The following is a 22,186-nucleotide window of genomic DNA, read 5'->3' as shown; positions in this document are numbered from 1 at the left end:
TTTAGGAATTAGTGCTAAATGTAAGATAAATTGAAATATTGATTGGAGAAACTGCTAAACAACTCTGAAGTAAGTCCACTTTAAATAGATCTGAGGCATTTACAGTTTCAAAGGGTACTCTGTTTGTTTATTTTGTAAAGTTTGAGTGAAGAGAGAAAACTACGCAATGGCTGACACATCTGTGAACCTTTGGTAGGCAAAGGAGGTTTGCAGTTATTTCAACAAAAGATGTAGATTGTAGTTCCCAGATCAAAGAAACTAAAGTCATCTTTGTAAACGAAGGCTTGGTGGACCCATAGACTCTGGAGTGAGAGCTGTGACCTCACTCCCAACCCTCTGGAAAAAAAGTGCACGTTGTTCTTGTGGATTCTGAAATTGTAAAGGTTTTGGAGTTAAGACAATTTTATATTTCTGTGTGAATCATTCAAAATATTCCACATTTGTGATGGAGATGAGTTGAGAGGTTTATGGATATTCCTTTGTTTAATTCATATATTGTTCATTGGGCAAAATTTGGATAGGAGCTTATACTCAGTTTGGAGACCCAGTCCATGTGGGAGAAAGGGATTGGGAAAATTAGCCTAGCTTGGACCTCGAGGAAGTGGTCTACAGTGAATAAAAACAAACAACTGTGGATGGTGTAGATCAGAAACAAAAACAGAAATTGCTGGAAAAGCTCAGCAGGTCTGGCAGCATCTATGGAGAGAAATCAGTCAATATTTTGAATCGAGTGACCCTTACTCAAAACTGATTAGTTTGAACATACCATCTTATGAAATTTAACCTTTACTTCTGAGTCCTGCTGAATAGCAATTAGAAATATAGATTTCTGATGAATCTGGACGTATGCACATTCATCCTTTTGTAATAATCATTTTATTGAATCACCTGTTGTAACTAACAAGGTGTCATACATTTTTAATGACTTGGGTTGATATGGGAAATATTGCACTATTCTGTCTATTTAATATCCTCAACTGATAAGGTTTTGTCTTCTGAAATGATTAGGTTACATCTTTCATTGTTTCCTAGTACTTCATTTCATTATTGTATTGTTCAATCCAAGTAAGAAAGAAATGAATTTAAAAACTTGGGTTTTTCGCAATTTAGTTGAACAAATTCTCCCTTGTACATTGTGATTAGTGAGGGGAAAGGAGCGATGCGCATTGTGAAATTCTTTGTACTTAACTAAAATGCTTCCTTTTGCTAAAAATGTTGATAATTTAAGATCTATAATAAGATCTGACTGGGATAAAATGTGTTGGTTAGCTAATTGAGGATTATTTAATGGCTTGTTTAGATTTTCATTGCATTGGAATAACATGTCTTGAGAGTGTAACAATAAATATGCACACATCTGATCAACTAAAGATATAAAGTAGGGACTGTTATGACCCACTGTGGTAGCACATCGTAAATTGGGCCCTGATATTCATGGAGTTGTACCAGATAATTTTTTTTAAGGGTAAATGTGGTACTGCAATTTATCTGACTTTGAGGTCAAAGTTGATAGCCAACATTGATCAGGTTTCTGTAATATATAAGAATTATTATTTATTTGGAGTTAATAAACCTGTGCTACAAGTATACAGGTATAAACTATTGACATTAAACACTAGCTAAAATGCTAATTCCCTTTTAAAACCCCCTTGCAAACAGACAAAATAGCTTATTGGCAGAGGAAAACTGGAAACTTGGTTCAGTGGTCATTGCTTCCCGATTCCTATGTCCAGATGATCCTCCCACCAATCAGGTCCTTTGTATTCAGGTTGTCTTTCTCTGGAAGCTTTCACTGGTTCGTAAGAAGTACAGAGTGTGACGATATCTGCCTTTTAAGTGGGATTTGTTTGTCATGTTTTTTTATTGAAGAGGAGTGTTGCCAAAGTGGTGGCGTGTTGCCTGCTCCATGGAAAGCAGAGTAAATAGTTTTCTTTTGTCTAATTTTCAAAGAAGCATGAGTGGGTGGAGCCAGGCTCTCTTTGACCCGGACTTTAGTTTATGTATTGGGTTTTGGAGTTGAAGCTGCTAGAAACATCTGTCTCTGCTATTAGATTGATTCTTTGGTTATTTTCTTTTCTCGTGGGTGGAGATGGCAGCGAGTGAGAGAAATCAGAATTTGCCATTGCTAAGGGTGTGTTTATGGGATGCTGCTATATTGGAACAGTTGATGGGTAGTAGTTAAATAATAGTTATTTACTGTTTCTCCGTTAAATAATAGTGTTTTGTTAAGTATTCTGAGAGTTAAAGTTACACCAATTTTTCTTAGTATTTTAATTGTGGTGTAAGAATGAAGTATGTTTTGCTTAAAACCTAGTAGTTTGGCCAATCAAATCACATCTGGAACTCTGTGCCTTATACTTTGCTTTAAATAAGATAAAAGTTAGATCTAGGCTATCTCCTTGATATGTTCTGAGGAGGTTTGGTCCGGTCCCTAACAAGTGACTAATTCACTTGGAAACTGTCTCTGATTTATTGATTTAGACGTCACAGCTCACAGAACTGCTGCAGGAAGGTTAACTGGTTTCCTTCAAGTTTAAACTGAGATTTTTTTTTAAACTATAGAGAACACATAGCTGCTTGGAACGACAATAATCACACGCTTTTCTTGTCTTTTTCTGTGTCTCTAACTTGTTTGGAGTTCAACCTATGCAGTTAATTTAGAATTAGTCTGGGCTCTTGATCCTTTGCAAGAAACCATGGTTGCAAAAAACAGAATTCACAATATGTATTGATTTTTCTTATGACAAAATTATGCAACCGAGTAAATCTTTCTCCTTGTTCTTTCTCTTTGAATTCTTGAGTCTTTAAAGGCACAAAAATAAATTGACATGGTTCTTACAGGACAAATTGTGAAATTTCAGCACAAGATGTCTAATTATCTTATACATTTCTGAAGTATCCCTTGTCTTGTGTTTTATGTAATTGAAGAGTAGAAGCAGTATACTAAATGTTTACTTTCTGGAAATCCTTTCAAATATGATGATTTCATTGCTTTGTTTACAGTTGAATGATGAACCTGCTCCTCCCAAACCACCACTTCCGGAGGGTCAGGTTCCTCCACCAAGACCACCTCCCCCTGAGGAAAAAGATGAAGAATTCCCTGAAATGAAAGCTGGAGAAGTGGTCAATCAGCCTATGATGGAGTCTGCCAGGCAGTTGCACGATGAAGCCAGAAAGTGGTCTAGCAAGGTAAAAGTTAACTGACTTGATGATGTCCGAGGGATAAACAAAGTTTTGTTTCATGTTTTGAGAGTTCAAACATTCTTTTTATTTCCTGTTTATATGTATCCTAATTTTCATTTTCAATTGCTATCTGTTTGAATCTGAAGTCACTTCAACCAATGATGTAACTCGAAAGAAGTGTTTCCATAATTCTTTCTTATGAAAAACTCATGCTGATTTTATCATTCTCCTGGGTTTAATGTCACCAGATTCTTCTTTGAACAGAATTGAATTTGTAACTTGTGGAAGATTTGAGATGTTATGGTTTGCCATTTGTCGAAAATTTCAAAAACGTCACTGAACCCTGAAATTACAGCTCTCGATGCATACTTTGAATAATAATATAAACTCGTTAACTGAAAGCTATGAGCTGCAATTTCTAAAACAAGTTCTTTCTGTATGAGATAACAAGGTGTAGAGCTGGATGAATACAGCAGGCCAAGCAGCATCAGAGGAGCAAGAAGGCTGAGGTTTTGGGCCTAGACCCCGCTCCTTCCATTTTTTCTGAAGAAGGGTCTAGGCCCGAAACGTCAGCCTTCCTGCTGCTCTGATGCTGCTTGGCCTGCTGTGTTCATCCAGCTCTACACCTTGTTATCTCAGATTCTCCAGCATCTGCAGTTCCTACTAACTCTTTCTGTATGAAATGAGTGAAAACAATGGGCTCCATTGAAGACTATGAAACAAATTTTGAGTGATCCTTTTAGACAATGCATGATCTCAGCAAGACTAAAATATACATCCATATTTCTTATAATCTCAAAACTGCAGTTTTTTTGGAATGCTTTCTTTTAACTTGGTGAGGCCATGACATTAAAAATGAAAGCAACTTGTTTGAATTTTGCTTGAATTGTTCACCTTGGAAACTAGAATGACACAGCTGATTATCATGTAGAAATGCAATAACAAGCTGAGCAAAGTGTTTTGGTAGTATTTAGCAGCAGTCAATCAGAGAAAAACTAAGTGGTAAATTAAGTTCAAGATATTTTGATAATATAATGATATAATTGGCTTGAGCTCATTTTCCTGATTTAGGGCATTTATTTGGACGAATGATATAATAGTTCAATGATCTGTAAAATAAGACTGTGGACCACAAAGAATTGTCTTTGCTCAGCACTTAACTAAGCAGATCAATTGCTAATTCTCCCTGCAGCCCACCTGTATGAACCTTTGTTCCATCTAAAAATATTTCAGTCATTTTCTGAGTTTCATGGTGGGCATCTGTGGACGTTTGTCATTTGGAAGTCATCTAATTATAATATTTCCACGCATTGTCAACAAGTTGGGCTGGAGCCTGGATTCATAATGGTTCTGCAAACATTTGAATTTCACTCCTTTTCTATATTTGAAGGAATACCTTACCTTACAGTTGTACTGAACCACGGAGTAGCTGTTGATAATCGTGCTTCTCCAATTCCACCATATGGATCAACGTCACACGATCCTTATTTTCCCAACTGGATTCAACCAGCTGCAATTTGATAATCTGCGTGTCGTAACATCTTAATTTCTTGAGTGGTTCTGCTCACTGGTTGTTTTAAATGGCTTCTAGGATATTGTGCTCTAATTATAGTAAGAGTTTTTCACTGGAATTCTAATGAGGTATAATGTCTAACACTTGCTATCTCTGTTTGAAAAACAATTTAAGCATTTGGTAGCAAAGAAATGTTTATCACATGTCCCTGTTTCTCTTGTGAAACACACTTCATTTTACCAATAGAACATGGAAATTGAAGCTTCTCTCCATTCTTAATTATCCACATAGTTGAATTCTGTTTATAATTGAATTTATCTTTCCTACAATGTTTTGACCTGTGTATTCATGTTCTTGTTGTGGAAAACTGCTATGCTGGTATTAGTATCAGTTGAATGCTCATCTGCATGGCATTTATGCTGTCCTTAAATGTCAACCAATTCCTTTTGCATATCGTTGTCTCTTTATTCACTAAAATAGATACTCCCAAGTTGAATTGTAGGTATTATTTCCACATGTAGATGTACAGCAGACCTCAGTCTACAAGAACTTGATTTTTGGAAGTTCTTGTAAATACTTCCTTTGTAAGACCCAAGATTTAATTGCAGAATGAAATGAAGTTTAATCATAGAAGCTGTGTCCCAGGAGAAAATGTTCACCATTCTGTATCTGCCAGTGGAAGTTTCCGTCTACTTCCTTTTTTCCTTGTGTCCTTTTAATTATCTTCCTTATCAAATGTTTTCCCAGTTTTCATCATTGTTCAGTTTGAGTTTCGGGATGTGTTCATTGCATTTTTAGATGTTAGCTGTGGCTTAGTAGTTGCACTTGTGAATTAGTAAGTTTTCAAATTCTGTTTCAAAGACACACGGACACACTCGGGAAGGACAAAACAATCTAGTAATGACGGATTGCTGCACTGTCGGAAATGCTGTCATTCAGATTTAAAATACCTAATGAGTTATTCAAAGAACTGGAGCTCTTCTCCTGATTGAACATTTTATCCATCAAGCACTATCACTAGAAAATGGATTATTTGTTATTTAATTTGTTCCTTCATGTGGAGTCCTGCTGCATATATAGTCGCAGCCATACTTTCTTACATTTGGAAGGGATAATTAGAAATATCAAATTTCCCCTGAAGCATTTTGAAATTGAGTTTACATAAGGTTCTATGCACAAGCAATCCTCACCTTTCCTTGATGCAACCTGAAGTGATGGCATTTGCAAAGGTAGAATAATTCATGAACCTTCATAAAATGCGATTTCAATCAAGAATGTGAGGTGCTTTAATTTGGCAGATTGGACCTTGTGTCTGCTCCTGCACAGACATCTCACCTAATGTAATTTTGGGTGTAGTACATTGTCAACCCCTATTATGTGAGGAGGTGACTGGTAATAAATGCAAGAAAAAGTAATTTGAACAATAGAATCACTCTTCATACCTTTTCTGTCTACCTGTTACTTGTGTTCACTCCCAGCTATTTTCTTTGGGTCGAGGAAAGGATTTTGTGGGAAAAGTTTTAATTTTGAGTTGAGAAGGTCTGTTTTATAATGTGGAAGTAGATTGGGAGGGTAATGACAGATTAATGCCATAAATAACAAGAAGTGTGTGGCATGCATGTGTCTCCTCCCTGAAAATAAGAATACTTTTGTTCTTTCTAACTGATCTTTGTATGAAAGGTGCCTTTTTTCAAAGAAAGAATATCACCCTGCCAGGTAGGTTATCTTTACGTTTCTGTCATTTTGCTCGGAGTTGTTGGGGTGGGGAGAAATTTTGTGCACAATCCTCTCCAGCCAAAAAATAAGATGAGAAATAATTTAATGTATATAAACCACAGGGAGACTATATTGATCCGGAAATTGAGACTCTGAACTTCTGGGTATTAGTTTAAATATTAAAATAGTTTAGTGAAAATTGCACTTGCACTACAAAATGTATTATAAATAGCTTTGCACGAAACTAACATTAATCATTTCTCAAATATAAAAATTACCAATACAGAGATGGACAATACTTTCATTGTCTATCCCTAATTGCACTTTGGGTTACCTAAACCAAATGGACTGTGGCAGTTCAAGAAAGTGGTTCACCCAGTAACTTCTCAAGGGCAGCTGGGAATGGGCAATAAATACTTGCCCAGTCAACAAAATTCACGTGAATGAATAAGAAGGAAAATGTGACAAATTTTACTCACCTGATAATTAGTCTGTACATTTAAAGTAGGGATGAACAGTAGAATAGCTGAAGAATATGCTATTTATCCAGATCTTCTTATGAATGTGTAATTAATATTCAAAACAAATGCAAAATCAGTTAAGGTTTATTAAAATTAGCAGGTGCTCTACTCTGAAGCAGTTTCATGAATCTGAGTTCTAATTTGATACAGTATCCTCACCTTGTCCCAGTATCCAATTTTGATTATTTTTGCAAGTTGTGAAAATGTTTTCATCAGATCTTTCTAATAGTCTTCCTGCTCCAATCTTCCATCCTTGGGCAATTCAGTAGAGTCCTGGAGTTGAGCAGCTATTTGACATGCCTGTCTGATAATGAAATTAACCATTTAAAGCTTTGCAAGATGGGCAGCAAATCCTAAATGATTCCTTCTAAGGAGCATGGAGAACAAACAACTCATGACATGAAGTGAATGCGAAGGGCTTGATGGCATGGTGGTAGTGTCCATAGTTTTGGACCAAGAGGCCTGGGTTCAAGTCCCATTTGCACCAGAGGTGTCTAATAACATCTCTAAAGAGGTTGATTAGAAAATGTCAATGCAGTGAATGCTTTGGCTGTTGACACCTTGTTCAAAATATGGGCATAAATCTGACTCAATTGAATAATGGTTTTATCAGTTAGGGATAGACTTAGATGATCTCGCTTCTTTGCAACCCGACAATGGTATTGCTTAGCTTTGGATGTGTGGATATTGGCTCTTGTGTCCAGTCTTAGGGTTAATCTTCTGGCAACTTGTGCCTAATATGAGTTTTCTCATGAACTGTAAAACATCATCTACTTCAGTTGTTGAAGGGCTTAGAAATGGCAATTTCCTTTGTGCTGAAACACCACTTTGGTTCTTTTGGATGTCTAAGTCAATTACTGTCCTAATTATTTCTAACTGTTTGAAATATGCTAAAGGAGGCACTTTGATACAAAGTTAGGTTTGCCTTGAGGCTTACTCTCCATCAAGGAACTGAGTGTTAGATTAGTGTGACCACAGCTGCCTATCCAACCTGCAATCAATTTTAAAATCATTTTGTGACAATTTCACACTTCGCTTGACTCTGAGATGAAGTTGAAAGATTGACTGGAGATACTTTTTGTTTGGCATGTCCATCATTTATGACGCATGGAAGGCAAACGTTTGAAAAACTTTTTCATTGCATTGAGAGAAATGATATGATACAGTTTAGAGGTGTAACATTTAAAGTACTTTTTTTTTGGAAGTCTTTTTCTTCAAATCTGGCCTCTGATGGCTTAAGAGAATTCATTGCAAATTATTTAGATTAGAGATGTCCTTAATCCCTGTTGTTCTTTTCATGCTCCTGGACATGCCTCACCCTTTCAAGTTCCGAATGTTCAGTACTCTTGGGTGATTAAAACCTTTGTTTAATAAAACTCTCTGCTAAACTGTTTGGACAACTATTAATGAGAAAAATAAATCACTGTTTTAATCAGACTGCTCCTGTGGGTCCCAAATATTAATGGGGAAATGGAGAGTATGTTGAGTGTGTTTGTAGATGAATCTGATAAGCCTGGGACAGAGTTCCTGTTGGTTTTTGATCTAAACCTGACCTAATTTTATATCTGGCCATGTAAAATCTCTGGTTGTCAGGTGGAAATAATTAGCTGCAATATTAGGGTAAGTGTAGGAATTTAGTAATGGGATTGGGAGGGTTGATCCTGGCAGTTGTAAGAAGGTGAGGGTGAGGCAGGAGGGAAGGTTGACTAATTGAAATTAGGGTGGTCTGAAGACCTTGCAAAGCTTCATATGAACGTTCCCTCTCTTCCTGGCCCATAGAGATTCCACAGCAAAGCCACCGCTAATGTACATTGAAGTTGGAATCGTGGCACTACTGTCAACAGGGCATGATTTCTGTTTTATTAGGCTCCCACCTGTTTTTGTGGAAGCCTTGTTGACGGTCTGATGTAGGTTCTATGAAAGTTAAGAGTATGAGTATGGAGTCGGATTGCTTGGTCCTGAAACTTTAAACACTTGCCCCCTTCGTGTTACTTAGTGACAGGAGCAGGGTCTGTAGTTTGAGAGGCTAAGGTGTCAAGCTAAAACCCTATTTAGCAAGCGTTCTGTTATTTGCTGTTCAATTGTACTGAATCAAAAGTTGCTTTTCACCAGTCTATGAAAACTTTTTACCCTTGTCTTGATCTTCAAATTCGCCACTATTTGATTAAACTTTTACTGTCCTATATGTTATCTGTGTGTCTTTGTTGTTAAAACAGTGATTTGGCAATTCCTACACTTCCTTACCTGTGTGTCTTTGCTCCCTTTTCTCTTAAGCATGTAATCTATGATTTCATGCTTGATACTCCCTTATTGTCCAAATTTTTTAAAAATTCATTCATGGGATGAGGGCATTGCTGGTTAGTTCAGCATTTAATGCCCATCCCTAATTGCCCAGAGGGCAGTTCAGAGTTAACCACATTGCTGTGGGTCTGGAGTCACATGTAGGCCAAGACCGGGTATGGATGGCAATTTCCTTCCCTAAAGGACATTAGTGAACCAGATGGGTTTTTACAACAATTGGCAATGGGTTCATGGTCGTCATTAGATGCTTAATTCCAGATATTTATTGAATTCAAATTCCTCCATCTGCCATGGCAGGAAATTGAACCCAGGTCCCCAGAATGTTATCTGGGTCTCTGGATTAACAGTCCAGCAATAATACCACTAGGCCATCACCTCCCCAAGGTATTTTTTTTGTACAAAATTAATTGCTGGAACGTGTGTTTGCATTCATCTATAGCTTCATGCATGATACCACTGATCCTGTTTCAGATCCTGGAATATTTTTTTTTCCTTTGCTCTGCAGTTTAATTGTGTAAAGGGTCAAAAGCTGAACTAGGAAATGTGCAGCAAAGATATTCATTTTTTTTATTCCATAGGGAATAAAAACGAAGCCCTTCTCTTTCCTTTGCCTTGAGTTTGGATCATCTGTTTCGAATAGTTGGCATTAAGTTACAAGCTAAAAATGACCATCTAATTTCCCTTCCCAATCTTTCTATAGACAATTTGTTCTTTCCTTCCCTACAGAATAAGAAGATACCTAATGACTAAAAGAGCTCCATTTATATTCTCTGTCTCTTCCCTTTTGTCTCACTTACTAACTCTCTCACTGTCTTTCCATCCTCCCCTCTACACTCGCTACCATTAAAGCCTGATGTGACTGATGAGGCAAGTGAAACAATTAAGGCTGATGTAGATGTGTATGATGATGATGATGACGATGATGTTGAGTTGACTCTTCCCTCTGACAATGAAGATGAGTACGAACCTGAGCTACTTTTAATGCCTCCAAATCAGCCAGTTAACCAGCCAATTCTGGCTGCAGCTCAGTCTTTGCACCGAGAAGCAAGAAAATGGTCTAGTAAGGTACTCCTCAGTTTTTCCCACTGGCAGTTGGTTCATGTGCATCCAGTCATTCAAAATATTGACCCACTTGCATCATTAGAGATTCTGGTTGGGTTTTGTGAGCCTGCAGTAAAATGTTTGCCTGCATTCTTGAAGTACTGAGATTGGCTTCACAAGTTCCTCATCAACTTCAGCATTCAATTATGAGTTGACTTTGATGTATTTGGAGGCATTTGCTGTTTTACAAACTGAGTACCCAGAATTCTGATTGTTGAAGTTGATCACTGCATAATCTCCATCACCTGTGAAGCCATAGATGACGGTTTCTGAATGACTTCCAGATCGTAAATATATTTTCATTGTTACTTTGTCTGCACTGTTTTCTCCTAAGGGCTATTGCTAAGATGGATACATATGTAAAAAGGCAGTACTGTTAAAGGAAGACTGTCTGTAGAAGACAATAAACTTCTTTAGTAATAGCTTAGGCTAGGTTTTGCTTTGGTGAAAGATCTAGCACCATATACATAGCCAATGAATATCAAATTTATCTGTAATTTCTTGACTTCAACTGTTTATCATTATTAATATTAAGGCTTTTACAGGGTAGAAATTGAATTATTTAGGCCTTAATCAAGTTCTGTTTCATTCTAATTGTCTATTTGGCTCATAAGCTGTTGAAAATCTTCATATTTTAAAAAGAAATTTCAGGTGAAGCAGACATGAAGTAAAATTATCTTAATTGGCCTTCACTGTAGTTTAGATTACATGATTATAACTGATATTCCATCACACTTGAACCATGATGAATGCTTACCTGTGGCCCAGTAGTTGTTGTCTGGGATTAGGAAGAATTGTAAAAGGGAGTTTGATTACCACCAAAATCATCTCGACTGGATAAATGCACTCGCCTTCCATTTATATAAGGGTCTCATAACAGTGAGATAATTGGCACTCTGTCAGATGCAACAATGTTGGGAATGCCAGCACGGATTGTGTAAAACTATAACATCAAAATTCTGAAACCAATGACAGCTTCTAGAATAGGGGACTTCTGTAGTTGTACTTACAGATATGAAGAGTTGTGCTTTAATTTCAATTGCTTTCCTAATAGTTTGCCTTACCAAAAGGTTGGAGAACAACAACATGCTTCAGAGGAATGTTTGATTTCTATCCTTGAGCCTCCCTCCAAAACTGAATAGAGGAAAGGTTTCAGAATCCTTGTGTCATGACTAGAGAGATTCTGCATTGTTCAGAGAAAACAGCCGCCCTTTCGAAATCACCTTTAGTTGCCCAGCTGAGGGGAAAACAAATTAAAATTTGTGATGTTTTCAGTCTGATGGTTAAATCTCCACATATGAAGTTCTGATCCCCTCCCAGATCATTGGTTGTTTGACAGTCAGGGAACAGAGTGACCAAAATGTAGTGGCGCTCTGTCGGGCTTCGCCACCTTTCAGAGTATCATCATGTATATCTATACAATAGACAAAACATAAATTAATTTTCAGTGCACAACAAAACTTCTGTAGATTAATTTGGGAATTTTGAACTTTGAGCTTTAAGAATAATGTAACTCCGGTCTTAAATTTAAATATGAGCAGCTTAGGTTGATGTGCTGCGTTACTGTGCTAGATAAATGCAAATGGGTGTTTTAAATTTAATTACAAAACTCAGGATAATGCAATATAAACGTGTATATTCTGCAACTGCAGAACTGTATAATCTAAAAGTTTTTAGTCTTTTAAAAATAGCTAATAACAGACATTCTTCCTTTCTAGATTGCAGCTTAACTAACAAGAAAATTGTTGATGCTATTGACTGAAGTTCTTCTCTTTCTTAATCTAATATGAATTAATGACACTTGCATGATTGTGTTAGAGTTAAAAACTCTCGCTTAACTTTCATAGCTACGATAGTATAATTAGTTCTGTTGTAGTTCTTGTGTATGCACAATAAAATGCTTGATGTTGTTTTCAATTAACTTGTTTCACTGCAAACTATTTGCTTTAAAATGTGTCAATGTTTTTTGAAGATTCGAATAACTTCGGACATTGGTAACAGGTTGCTGACTTGTTGAAACATTCATATGAATGAATTTAAGTTCAAGGATTTGGCCTTTCGCTTTGAAGTCAAAGCTGATTTATTATATCTCAACAAACAAAACCTATAAAATGACATTGCAGTGGAACTGTCACTCTAATCATTAAATGTCAAAATATTTCCCTAAATGGAAGAGTATCAAACCTCATTTGGTTCTAGTGACTCTGTTGCTGTGTCTTAAGGATCATGTGAACTTTAGTTTTCCAACTTTTATTTCAGAGTTCACAATTTTTTTTTTTAACAAAATGCCTTAGCTGTCACAATGCTGCCTTTAACAACACTGCTTTTCATGAAAAGTTTACTTTGTGATTGATTTGTTTACTGAGAAGAATGATTTAACTAGGGTACTCTCCAGAATTATTTTAGAATCACTCTTTCTGAAACATTGAACAATGCAGTGCCTATTCAGCATAGCCAATGATAATAATTAAAGAAATCTTGGTAAAATTTAATATTCAAATAGCCAGTTAGAATCTTTTACGTAAAGTAGACAGTTTGTTAGGGATGTTTTACTGAAATACCTAGCTTCAAAAGGTAGGTGTAGAAATATTTTAACAAAAATAGATTGGGCTTTGAAGGAAGCTTAAGGAAAGATGAATAAAAATGAAGTTTTTTGAGAGCCAGCAAGTGAAACTCCTCTAACATTTTAAGTGATATAATTTCTGACGACTTTCTAATATACAGGGCCAAATCTTATGATCTCTTGATCATTGGGAGCTTAGGATGAAGTAAGGACTTATATTAGAATGGCCTGGGTCAGTTTAAACTTCTGACGAGCAGTTCCCTGTTGCCCAACACCCTCCATGAAATCACTGACTGAGGTAGAGTCAGAGACTTTGCGTAGTTCCATAGTTCTTTCCTCCCCATCACCCTCATTGACTTACCCTCCAACTAACTCACTGCCATCCACCCAACTCTTTGCTGATTTCCTCATCTCAAATACTGCCCAAAGACCTGAGAAGCTCTTAACCTCTGGACTCCTCACCCTGTCTGTCCCGTGATAATCCGACTACTTACTTCTGATCAGACTGGACCACCATCGTTTGATTTTTTTTTTTATGATCATAATTTCCAGTTTGAAAACCTTGTTAAATTATGGCACTCTTAAAAAATGATTTACCTTGAACACAATGAGAAAATGGACTTTTATTGATTATGCTCATACTCTGAACTGTTGTATTCTGAAAGTGTTCAGTGCTTGAAACTGTTCCTTACATAATATACATTTCAAATTTCCCTGATAACTTGTTGATCTTACCTAGTGGCAGTTGAGTCATGCAAGACCTAAACATTCCAGCTTTGATATACTGCATTGCTGATATAAATGATGAGCTCTTGCAGCAGTAGACTTTGTTACGTGTTTGTCTCTGCCCATCTCTAATCTAAGGGTGCAATAGTTAAGTGTCCAGTGTCTAGTGTCAAGCATATAAAGGCCTTTGCTTAAAATATATGATATGTTTGGTTATTAGGCCATGATGATATAATGGTTTTTGTGAGATTCGTTGTTAAGCAACAAACCTGAAAATTTCTGAATTGGAATTACTATGCAGCATGTCTGATTTTTGGGCACAAAATAATGTGGTTGGAAGCAATTTTAGGTATTGATATGTTGAGCCCCAATACCTTAGGTTCTGTATTATTTGTCTAATGACATAACCACTATATCACCACCTTCTCCCAATCTTTTAATGAGAGGATTTTTACACATTTCAGGGTCAATATTGGAGGAGAGGAGGCTGAGAGAAAAGTCTTATCAGTATTGCATTGATTTTTTTCTGGGCTAACAGAAGGGCTGTTAAAGGCCATGAAGAAGTGAAAGGCTTTATTTCACTACCTCAAACCTGTAAATATGAGGAGAAAGATATCATCTTGTTTCTGTCTCCACAACACTGCTATTCGAGATGTCACTCCAACCTATTGTCATATTGTCCAAACCATTTACCACTGCAAACCCCCCCCCCCCCCGCCCCCCCAAAATCCTCAGCTAATGTCTTTTCCCAGATTACAACCAGCTCAAGTATGATTGGCCAATAAAGTGAGCTTGCACACAACATTCTACTCACATTCAGATTTTGCTGGTTAAATGCAAACAAGGTCCATCTTGGTCTCGACAACACAGGGCACTGTTGACAAACGACCTATTTTTGGTGCGTCCATTTCTAGCCCATTGGCTCCTTTGCTGGGATGAGATTACACCCTAGATTCCTAGCCAAATGCTCACCTCAATCTGCAAACCTTAAAACTGAGTCTGGAGCTGAGATTAGAGAACCCATGAGAAATGCAGATGATTAATATTGATGCACAATAATCTTCTGCAGGATTCACTGATAATCTTTAGAAATGCAGACTGGCCATTATATTATTTTTCTTTGAGTCTAGATAATTGAGGCTAACTGTAGCACAACCATCAAAAAGATGCACTATCAACATTAGACTGCGAATCAAATCTGCAATTGTACTGTCTTTATGGCTCAGCTGATCACTAGATAAATCTGCAGAGCTGTTAAGGGAGTTCCACTGCTTTCTGGTGAAATTTTTTTAGGTAGTTTTGGATTTGTGTGTTTAAAAGGTGCCATTTATTTCTCACCGTACAGAATATAGAATCAAACACACAACATGCTGTTTTACATCTGTTAAATTCAAGTGAGAGTGATAATGATCTCGTAATGGTTGCTACATGCCAAAATGATGATAACATCATCGAATTTTGTATTTAGTTTGTTGGTGAGAAATGTAGGTCTGAAAGTAGAGTCTTAAGCATAAATAAAGGCAGTTATGAAAAGCATTGCCAAATCAGAGTTGACTAAAGTAGACTTGGGAAATATATTACAAGATAAGATGGTAGATACTAAAGATCATGAGAGTCATTTAAGAAGATGTAACTCATCAAAAATATATTCCATTAAGAAAGAAAAAGCCCTTGAAAAGGATGAAGCATCCATGGCTAGCTAAGGCAGTTAGGAATTACATCAAATGAAAACTGAAGGTGTAAAGTGTTGTTAAAATTTCTTGTAGACCATAATTCTGACGAAATTTTACAAGGATGACTTTTTGAAAAAAATACTAGGGAGAAATTAGAATGCAAAAGTTAACAGGAAGGCAATGAGTGCTTCTAGAAGTATTTAAGCAAGACCATATCAGTCATTAGAAAATGAGGCTGGTGAATTAATAATGGGAAATTAGGAAGTCAAAGTTGCACGTAAAATGAGTTCAGTCTTCACCATAGAAAACAAGAACAAAGTATCTCAATAATAGTAGAAAATGACGACAGGGCAAAAGAGAGAGAAGAACTTAAAACGATCACCATCACGTTTTTTTTTTTGAAAAAGCACTAGTTAAGCTAATGAGACAAAAGGCATACAGCAGTCTGAAAACAATGGCCATATCCTTCAGCCTTTAAAAAGATGGCTGCATAGCTAGTAGATGAATTGGTTATAAGCTAACAAAATTTTCTAGATTCTGGAAATTTTCCAACACTGGAAAACCACACACCTCTCTTTGAGGAAGGAGAGGATGACGGAAGGCAGGACATTTGAGGCTAGTTAGCCTAATGTCAGTTATTGGAAACATTTTGGAAAGCATTATTCAGGAGGTTATAGCAGGATGCTTTTTTAACCAAAAAAAGTCATGGTATGAAAGGATAATTGTCTGATTTTTTTTTTTTTTTGAGTTCTTTGAGATGTAATGGGCTGGTACATGAATGGAGACCTGTAATGTAGCACATGTGATTTCCAAAGGGTATTCAGCAAGATGTGAAGTGTAAGGTTACTGCACAAGGTAAGAATTTGTGGGGTTGGGGGTGATATATTAGCACTGATAGAGGATTGGCTAACTAACAAGAAACATTCAGGGTAAATGGGTTGTTTTCAGTAAAGATGCCAATTTAAGCCAGAGATTCAGAGAAATTTAATCTCAGTTTTTAGTTTTGGCAATTCTTTACCCTACGAGAGCAATTGAGGTTAGGTCAAGGCTGAACTAGGCACATCTTTGCTCTACACAGGTGTCTAGGGTTATGGAGACAACAAAAAGTGAAGTTGAGACTATGATTCGATCAATCAGGATCTCATTGAATGGTGGAATGGTCTTGAGTGGTTGAATGGTCTACTCCCATTTCTTGGCATGCCTGCTGTAACATACCTCTGCAATTTTTGTAACAAATGAATTTTTAAGTTGAGATGCTATTGTGCTTCACACTACTTGTGCATTCAGATAAAGCTGGAAAGTGCTTTTGTTTGGAACAGTTTTAAACTAACACAAAGTAACTATGGACTTGAAAATGCACTATCACCTATACAACTTTTGAATGCTTGGGTTGTAATAAGATTTGTTAGTTTTTCCACTTAGAGTTGCAGGCAGTTTTAGAAACTGGGCTAAAATTAAGTTCAGATATATAGTATAATCTACAATTTGATTAAAATGCATGACTTCCAAACCAATATGAAATGTAGAATCCTGTTTTACTGAGATAGCTACAGTATAAGTGCCTCAACCAGTCATGTGATACAATGCGTATTCAGCAATGTGAATTGTGACTATTTAATTTTTTTGAAGAATACCAAAATTGAATTTTCATATCACAAATGTTTAATCTTTAATATGGATTCTTTCATCAGGGTAATGACATCATTGGTGCTGCAAAGAGGATGGCCTTGTTAATGGCAGAAATGTCACGACTGGTGCGTGGTGGTAGTGGAAACAAACGTGCCCTCATTCATTGTGCTAAAGACATAGCTAAGGCATCTGATGAAGTGACACGATTGGCAAAGGAAGTTGCCAAACAATGTACTGATAAGCGAATCAGGACTAACCTTTTACAGGTATGAACTGAAGCACTAGGCAGAGGTTGTAGGATCATAATTCAATTTGTAGGTGAGGCTGTGTCTAAATGATTTTGTACACAATTATGCTTCACAATTCAAATAGAGAGAATGAATGACTGACTGAATAAATGAAACCTTTCCTATTAGAAAAAATCCAATCTTACTCATTTTCTGTTGTGTAACATTAGGATATGTAATAAATAAGATTTTAATGTTGTCATCCACATCACAAGCACAAACAGGAAAGAAACCTGAAAGCATTCAGTAACTATCTACATTTTCTTTGCTGTTCATGTTTGCTTTCTTTTCTCAATCACAGGTGTGTGAACGTATCCCAACTATCAGTACACAACTTAAAATTCTTTCTACTGTGAAAGCTACAATGTTGGGACGCACTAACATTAGTGAAGAGGAGTCTGAGCAGGTGAGGCAGTCATCAAATTTCTGAAACCGTGACTTTGTTCAAACCAACTTTGCCTATTTATTTCTAGATTAAACATAAGAAGGAGATTTGCGTTATATAGTTGCAGCTTGGAATCTAAGCAGTTGTTAATTTTTGAGACTCCAACATAAGTCATGATAATGATACAGATCTTTACTATCTTGTTGAGTATGCATTCCCTGCAAAAAAATTGAGATACTATAAGAGGCTAAAAAGTATGTTGCTTGGAACAGGGAGCAAATAGCTTGATCCAGCCCAATCACTCTGTCAACATGGAGAACACAGATTCTGCATTACTGTGCTCAAATCATCATAGCCTATGCCTTGAACAAAATTAGTGTGCTTTAATTATTTTTCATCACAAAAAGCATCTAATTTAGCTAATTCATTATGATCCACAAAAACAATTTGATTGGATTTGTGTTTTTTAAATGGTGTGAAAATGTAAGCAAATGTATTTTGTTATAAATAAGTAAATTTATGACTAAACATATCCAAGTTATATTTGTTTAAAATACTTAAACTTTAATGATTCTTTTTGCAATTTTTGACTTTTAATGGCATTGAATAAAATGAAGCTTATGGGTATGAAACCAATTAGATAGATGTAGTTATCTTTTGATAGTTAACAGCAAGCATATTTAGAGTAGAATTTTGATCAGTATGTAATTTTCAGAAACTGAACTGTCAATATTGTGTTAGACACATTTGCATGTTTGACTTTTTTTTAAACTCAGGCTACAGAAATGTTGGTTCACAATGCTCAGAACCTGATGCAATCGGTTAAGGAAACTGTACGAGAAGCAGAGGCAGCTTCAATTAAGATCAGAACAGATGCAGGATTCACCCTTCGTTGGGTTCGGAAAACTCCATGGTACCAGTAAAATGAAGAGTATTTCCTAGTCTTTGCCATCTTGCTGCATTAAGAGAAAATTTCCTATGGATGAACAAAATACTCTACATCTAATTGGAGTGTAAAAGGAATCAAAATGGCAATGTATTGTAGTGTTAACAATTCTAATCTACAGCTTTCACTAGTAACAAAACCTTTGAAAGTTAACAGTATATTCATTTTGTGTATACAATATTAATTTGAATTATGAAATGATTAGCTTTGTTTTACACTTGGTTTCCTAAAATTTCACATTAAGAACGGTATATTGCTTCAACACCTATTTCTCATTTATCCCTATTAAACAGAATGAATCATACATTTAATCTGACATAGAAAAGATACAGTGAAGCTCTTGCTTGTTCAAGACCTGCTATTTACAAATATGAAGAACTGCTGTAGTCAATAGACAAAATGTGTAGCTTTAATCTATAACCAGCTTAATATTAACTCAAGGTTTTTTCTTCCAATGGGGTATGACACATTTTGGTGTACAATTTATGTACACTAATGATCTGGGAGCCATATGTCTGATCTATCTTGACCCTGAAGATAGTATTGAACACAATGACAGTTACACAGATGTACTTGCTGTGGCCAAGCTGTGCTATGGCAGAATACATGCTCAGTTGATTATTAAGTTTGTTTATTTGCTGTTCGTTAGGTCCCTGATGATTGATTCAGTTGTTAAGCCAAAGACACTAAGATGTTAAATTACTTTGATTGGCATTGTTTGAGAAGTGCACTACCAATCATGGAACATAGTCTATTATGTCATCAGTATTTGGCCTGATGGATCCTGAATACTAGTAATTGAAAAGTGCACATATGATTATCCAGTATGAATACATAATTAATTTGCTGAAATTCTGGTACAGTGCACAGGCTAAGATTAAGCATGGTGCTGTTTTGAATATATTTAGGTATTAGGATCAAGTACTGAAGGAATTATTAGTTTTTACTAACTCCATCACATGTTTAAATCTACATTAATGTAATCTCAAAGTCTGGACTGAATCAAAAATGGTGCAATGATTAACAGTTTAAAATGTTTGTCAATTGAGAAATTATGCTTTTTAATGAAGTGATAATTGGATGCATGCTAAGTGGATAGAATGATTTTATGAATTACAAAATTTCAATTTGGAATGGTTCATTTGTGAAAATAAACAAATGCATGTTAATTATTGAGGGAAATTGATTGTTCACAATATTTTGAACAGCCATTTTTTTGAAATAATGTATTTGTTAGAATTTGTGTATTTTTAATCTGAAATGTATACAATTGCTTAACAATATGTTGCTCAATTTTGCATTGTGCATACTTTCCACAGGGATCTGAAAGAACAAGTGTTTCCAACGAACAGATTTGAGAATGGTACTTGTGTACAATTGTTGAAAATGTGTATTATTTCCATGTCACAAGTTGAAGTATTAGAATATTCAACTAGTTACAAACCTTCAAAAGAACTCATTCCCCCCATTTTAAATGACTTTCAGTAATTGCTGTCAAAAAACAGTATTTGAACTGCATTTTGGAAAATGTCCGATGTAGACTAGTTTCAAAAATGTTGCAAATTTAAGATGGAGTTAAAGATGTAGAAAACATGGAAGATAATTAAGTTATTATTGTGACATTTGACTTGTTAAATAATTTGCCTGCATTTATATTAAAACTGGCAGTTACATCTATAATTAAAATTTCACGCACATGCAAGTTGTGGCGTTTTTTTGCCAGCACATTTTCAAATCAAATTAGAAAATGAAAAGGGATGAAAAATGAAACTGTTACGGCTGCACTTCTTAAGGGACTGATGCTTATTTATCTCTGCCTAATTGGCTTTGATAGGCATCATGATTGCAATGAAGTTATAAAAGTGTATTACTTCTATGTGGAGAGCATTGGTGTACAAAATGCTGGTGATTACTTATTTAACAGTTTAGAAACTGTTGTTGCCTCAATTAAGTGTATCTTATTGGTAGTAACTACTAAATTCAATACTTTATTCATGTTAAGTTTTTTTTAATTTTTTCTTGGGAGGAAGTGTGTCACTGGCAAGGCTAGCATTTGTTCTTCCTCCTTACTATCCTTTGAACTGTTGCTGGAGGCAGCAGTTCAAATTGATAAGTCAAAAGAAATCTTGGAACTATTGTTTGTCCATCCAGTACTTGGCAGCTGTGAAAATTAAATGACCACATCCCTACTATTCAACTTGAAAAAACATAAGTATAAATGGAATGTGCTGTAATCAAGCAGTAGACTTTATCTTTGATACATCTTTTCTAAATGAAGATAATATTAATACAAATAGGGAAACAATTACACTTCAGTTCCAGTACATATTTTAATGGTTGTTACTTCATCAAATTTTTATGTGAAAGAATATTTATTCTTCTAAGTCACTCAATTTATCAAAGCATTGTGATTTTTAAGCCATGTTTGTAGATTCGCTATTTTACTATAAAGCCTAAATACATTGTAATTTTACATCGGATACTGGATTTCTAAACATTAGTTTCGGAATTAGGATTATGTTCAGACTGCCAGCTTCAGTTTAGTGGAGGGCAGTGAAATTGAGGTCAAACTCTAATTGTAATATGGTCTAATGTATTGTACCACGTAATAAATCATGTATCAAATACCTCAGCATGGGTGGACAAGTTTTCTTTGAAATGGCAACTTGGTTTTCCTGCTGGATTTAACATCAGTTTACAGTGGCAACTTTCTCAATTTTGAGTAATCTAGTAAAGGAAAAGTTGGATACTGCGTAGCTCACTTTTTCTATCAATTACTGAAATGAAACAAATTTACTAGAACTTTGCTCCAAACCACTAGACCACAATCGAATCTGGAATCCTATGGCCAGTGTTTACGGCAGTGAAATGTAAATGTAAAAACTAGAATATTTAACTTTGGTAATATTCTGCCTGATTATGGAATGTATTTAAGAATATGAATAATCAAGAAGAGTATGTTCATTGGCTATAACCAGGATTGATGACTTAAGAATTAAATTTGTCATTAGCTGCAATTGTGTAAATAAAGTATTTTGTAACATTTTGTGTCACAATTGAATAAGATGTTGAATTCATATCCCACAGAAACACGAGTCTTAAAGGAACATCTTTTGAAGTTATGCACTACTTGAAGCTTGAAGGTAAAGCTGTTTTTTAAAAAAAAAATAAAAATTCAGCTTTAACAACTGTTTTCGTTGCTGAAATTTGAAATAAAATACCTGTGACTGTGCACAAAGATGTTTAGCCAGTAAAAGTTAAGTATTTAGTTAGATGCTATTCTGTGATGCTGTTACACCAAATTATGCAGCTTTGTTGCGAGATGAAAAGTTCAAAAAAATCTTGTATTCCCTCTAACCTAAAGCTACAGAAGCTCAGGATACCGGTCAACTTCTCACTACAACAGCAATGTTGTCATCTTGATCACTCAAAGTTGGATTTACATTTCAGTCCACTGAGTACCCTCTTCTTTGTCATTTTGAGTGATGTATAGGATTCATCAGCCAGTACTACTTTTAGCTGAAAGAACTGCAGCTGCTGTAAATTGGGAACAAACAAAATTGCTGGAAAAGTTCAGCAGATATGACAGCATGTTGAAAGGAAAAAAAAAAGTTAACATTTCGGGACCTGAAACTTTAACTC

At 35.7% G+C, this 22,186-nt stretch overlaps 1 protein-coding gene across 1 annotated transcript in view; it reads left to right on the top strand.

Annotated features, from left to right (window-relative positions):
• The window catches only part of vclb (vinculin b), a 103,215-nt gene extending 82,042 nt beyond the window's left edge, over nt 1-21,173 (top strand). Inside the window, exons 19-22 of the mRNA XM_048616267.1 lie at nt 3,004-3,189; nt 16,989-17,192; nt 17,515-17,619; nt 18,375-21,173. Of these exons, the coding sequence (XP_048472224.1) occupies nt 3,004-3,189; nt 16,989-17,192; nt 17,515-17,619; nt 18,375-18,521 (642 nt within the window). The 3' untranslated portion in view covers nt 18,522-21,173. The remainder of the gene's footprint in view (nt 1-3,003; nt 3,190-16,988; nt 17,193-17,514; nt 17,620-18,374) is intronic.
• The last annotated feature ends 1,013 nt before the right edge of the window (nt 21,174-22,186 follow it).

This window comes from Rhincodon typus, chromosome 34 (assembly GCF_021869965.1).
Source record: "Rhincodon typus isolate 14 chromosome 34, sRhiTyp1.1, whole genome shotgun sequence".
Taxonomy (NCBI): Eukaryota; Metazoa; Chordata; class Chondrichthyes; order Orectolobiformes; family Rhincodontidae; genus Rhincodon; species Rhincodon typus.
Note: the sequence above shows the minus strand (reverse complement) of the source record. Positions and strands in the feature narration are given on the sequence as shown.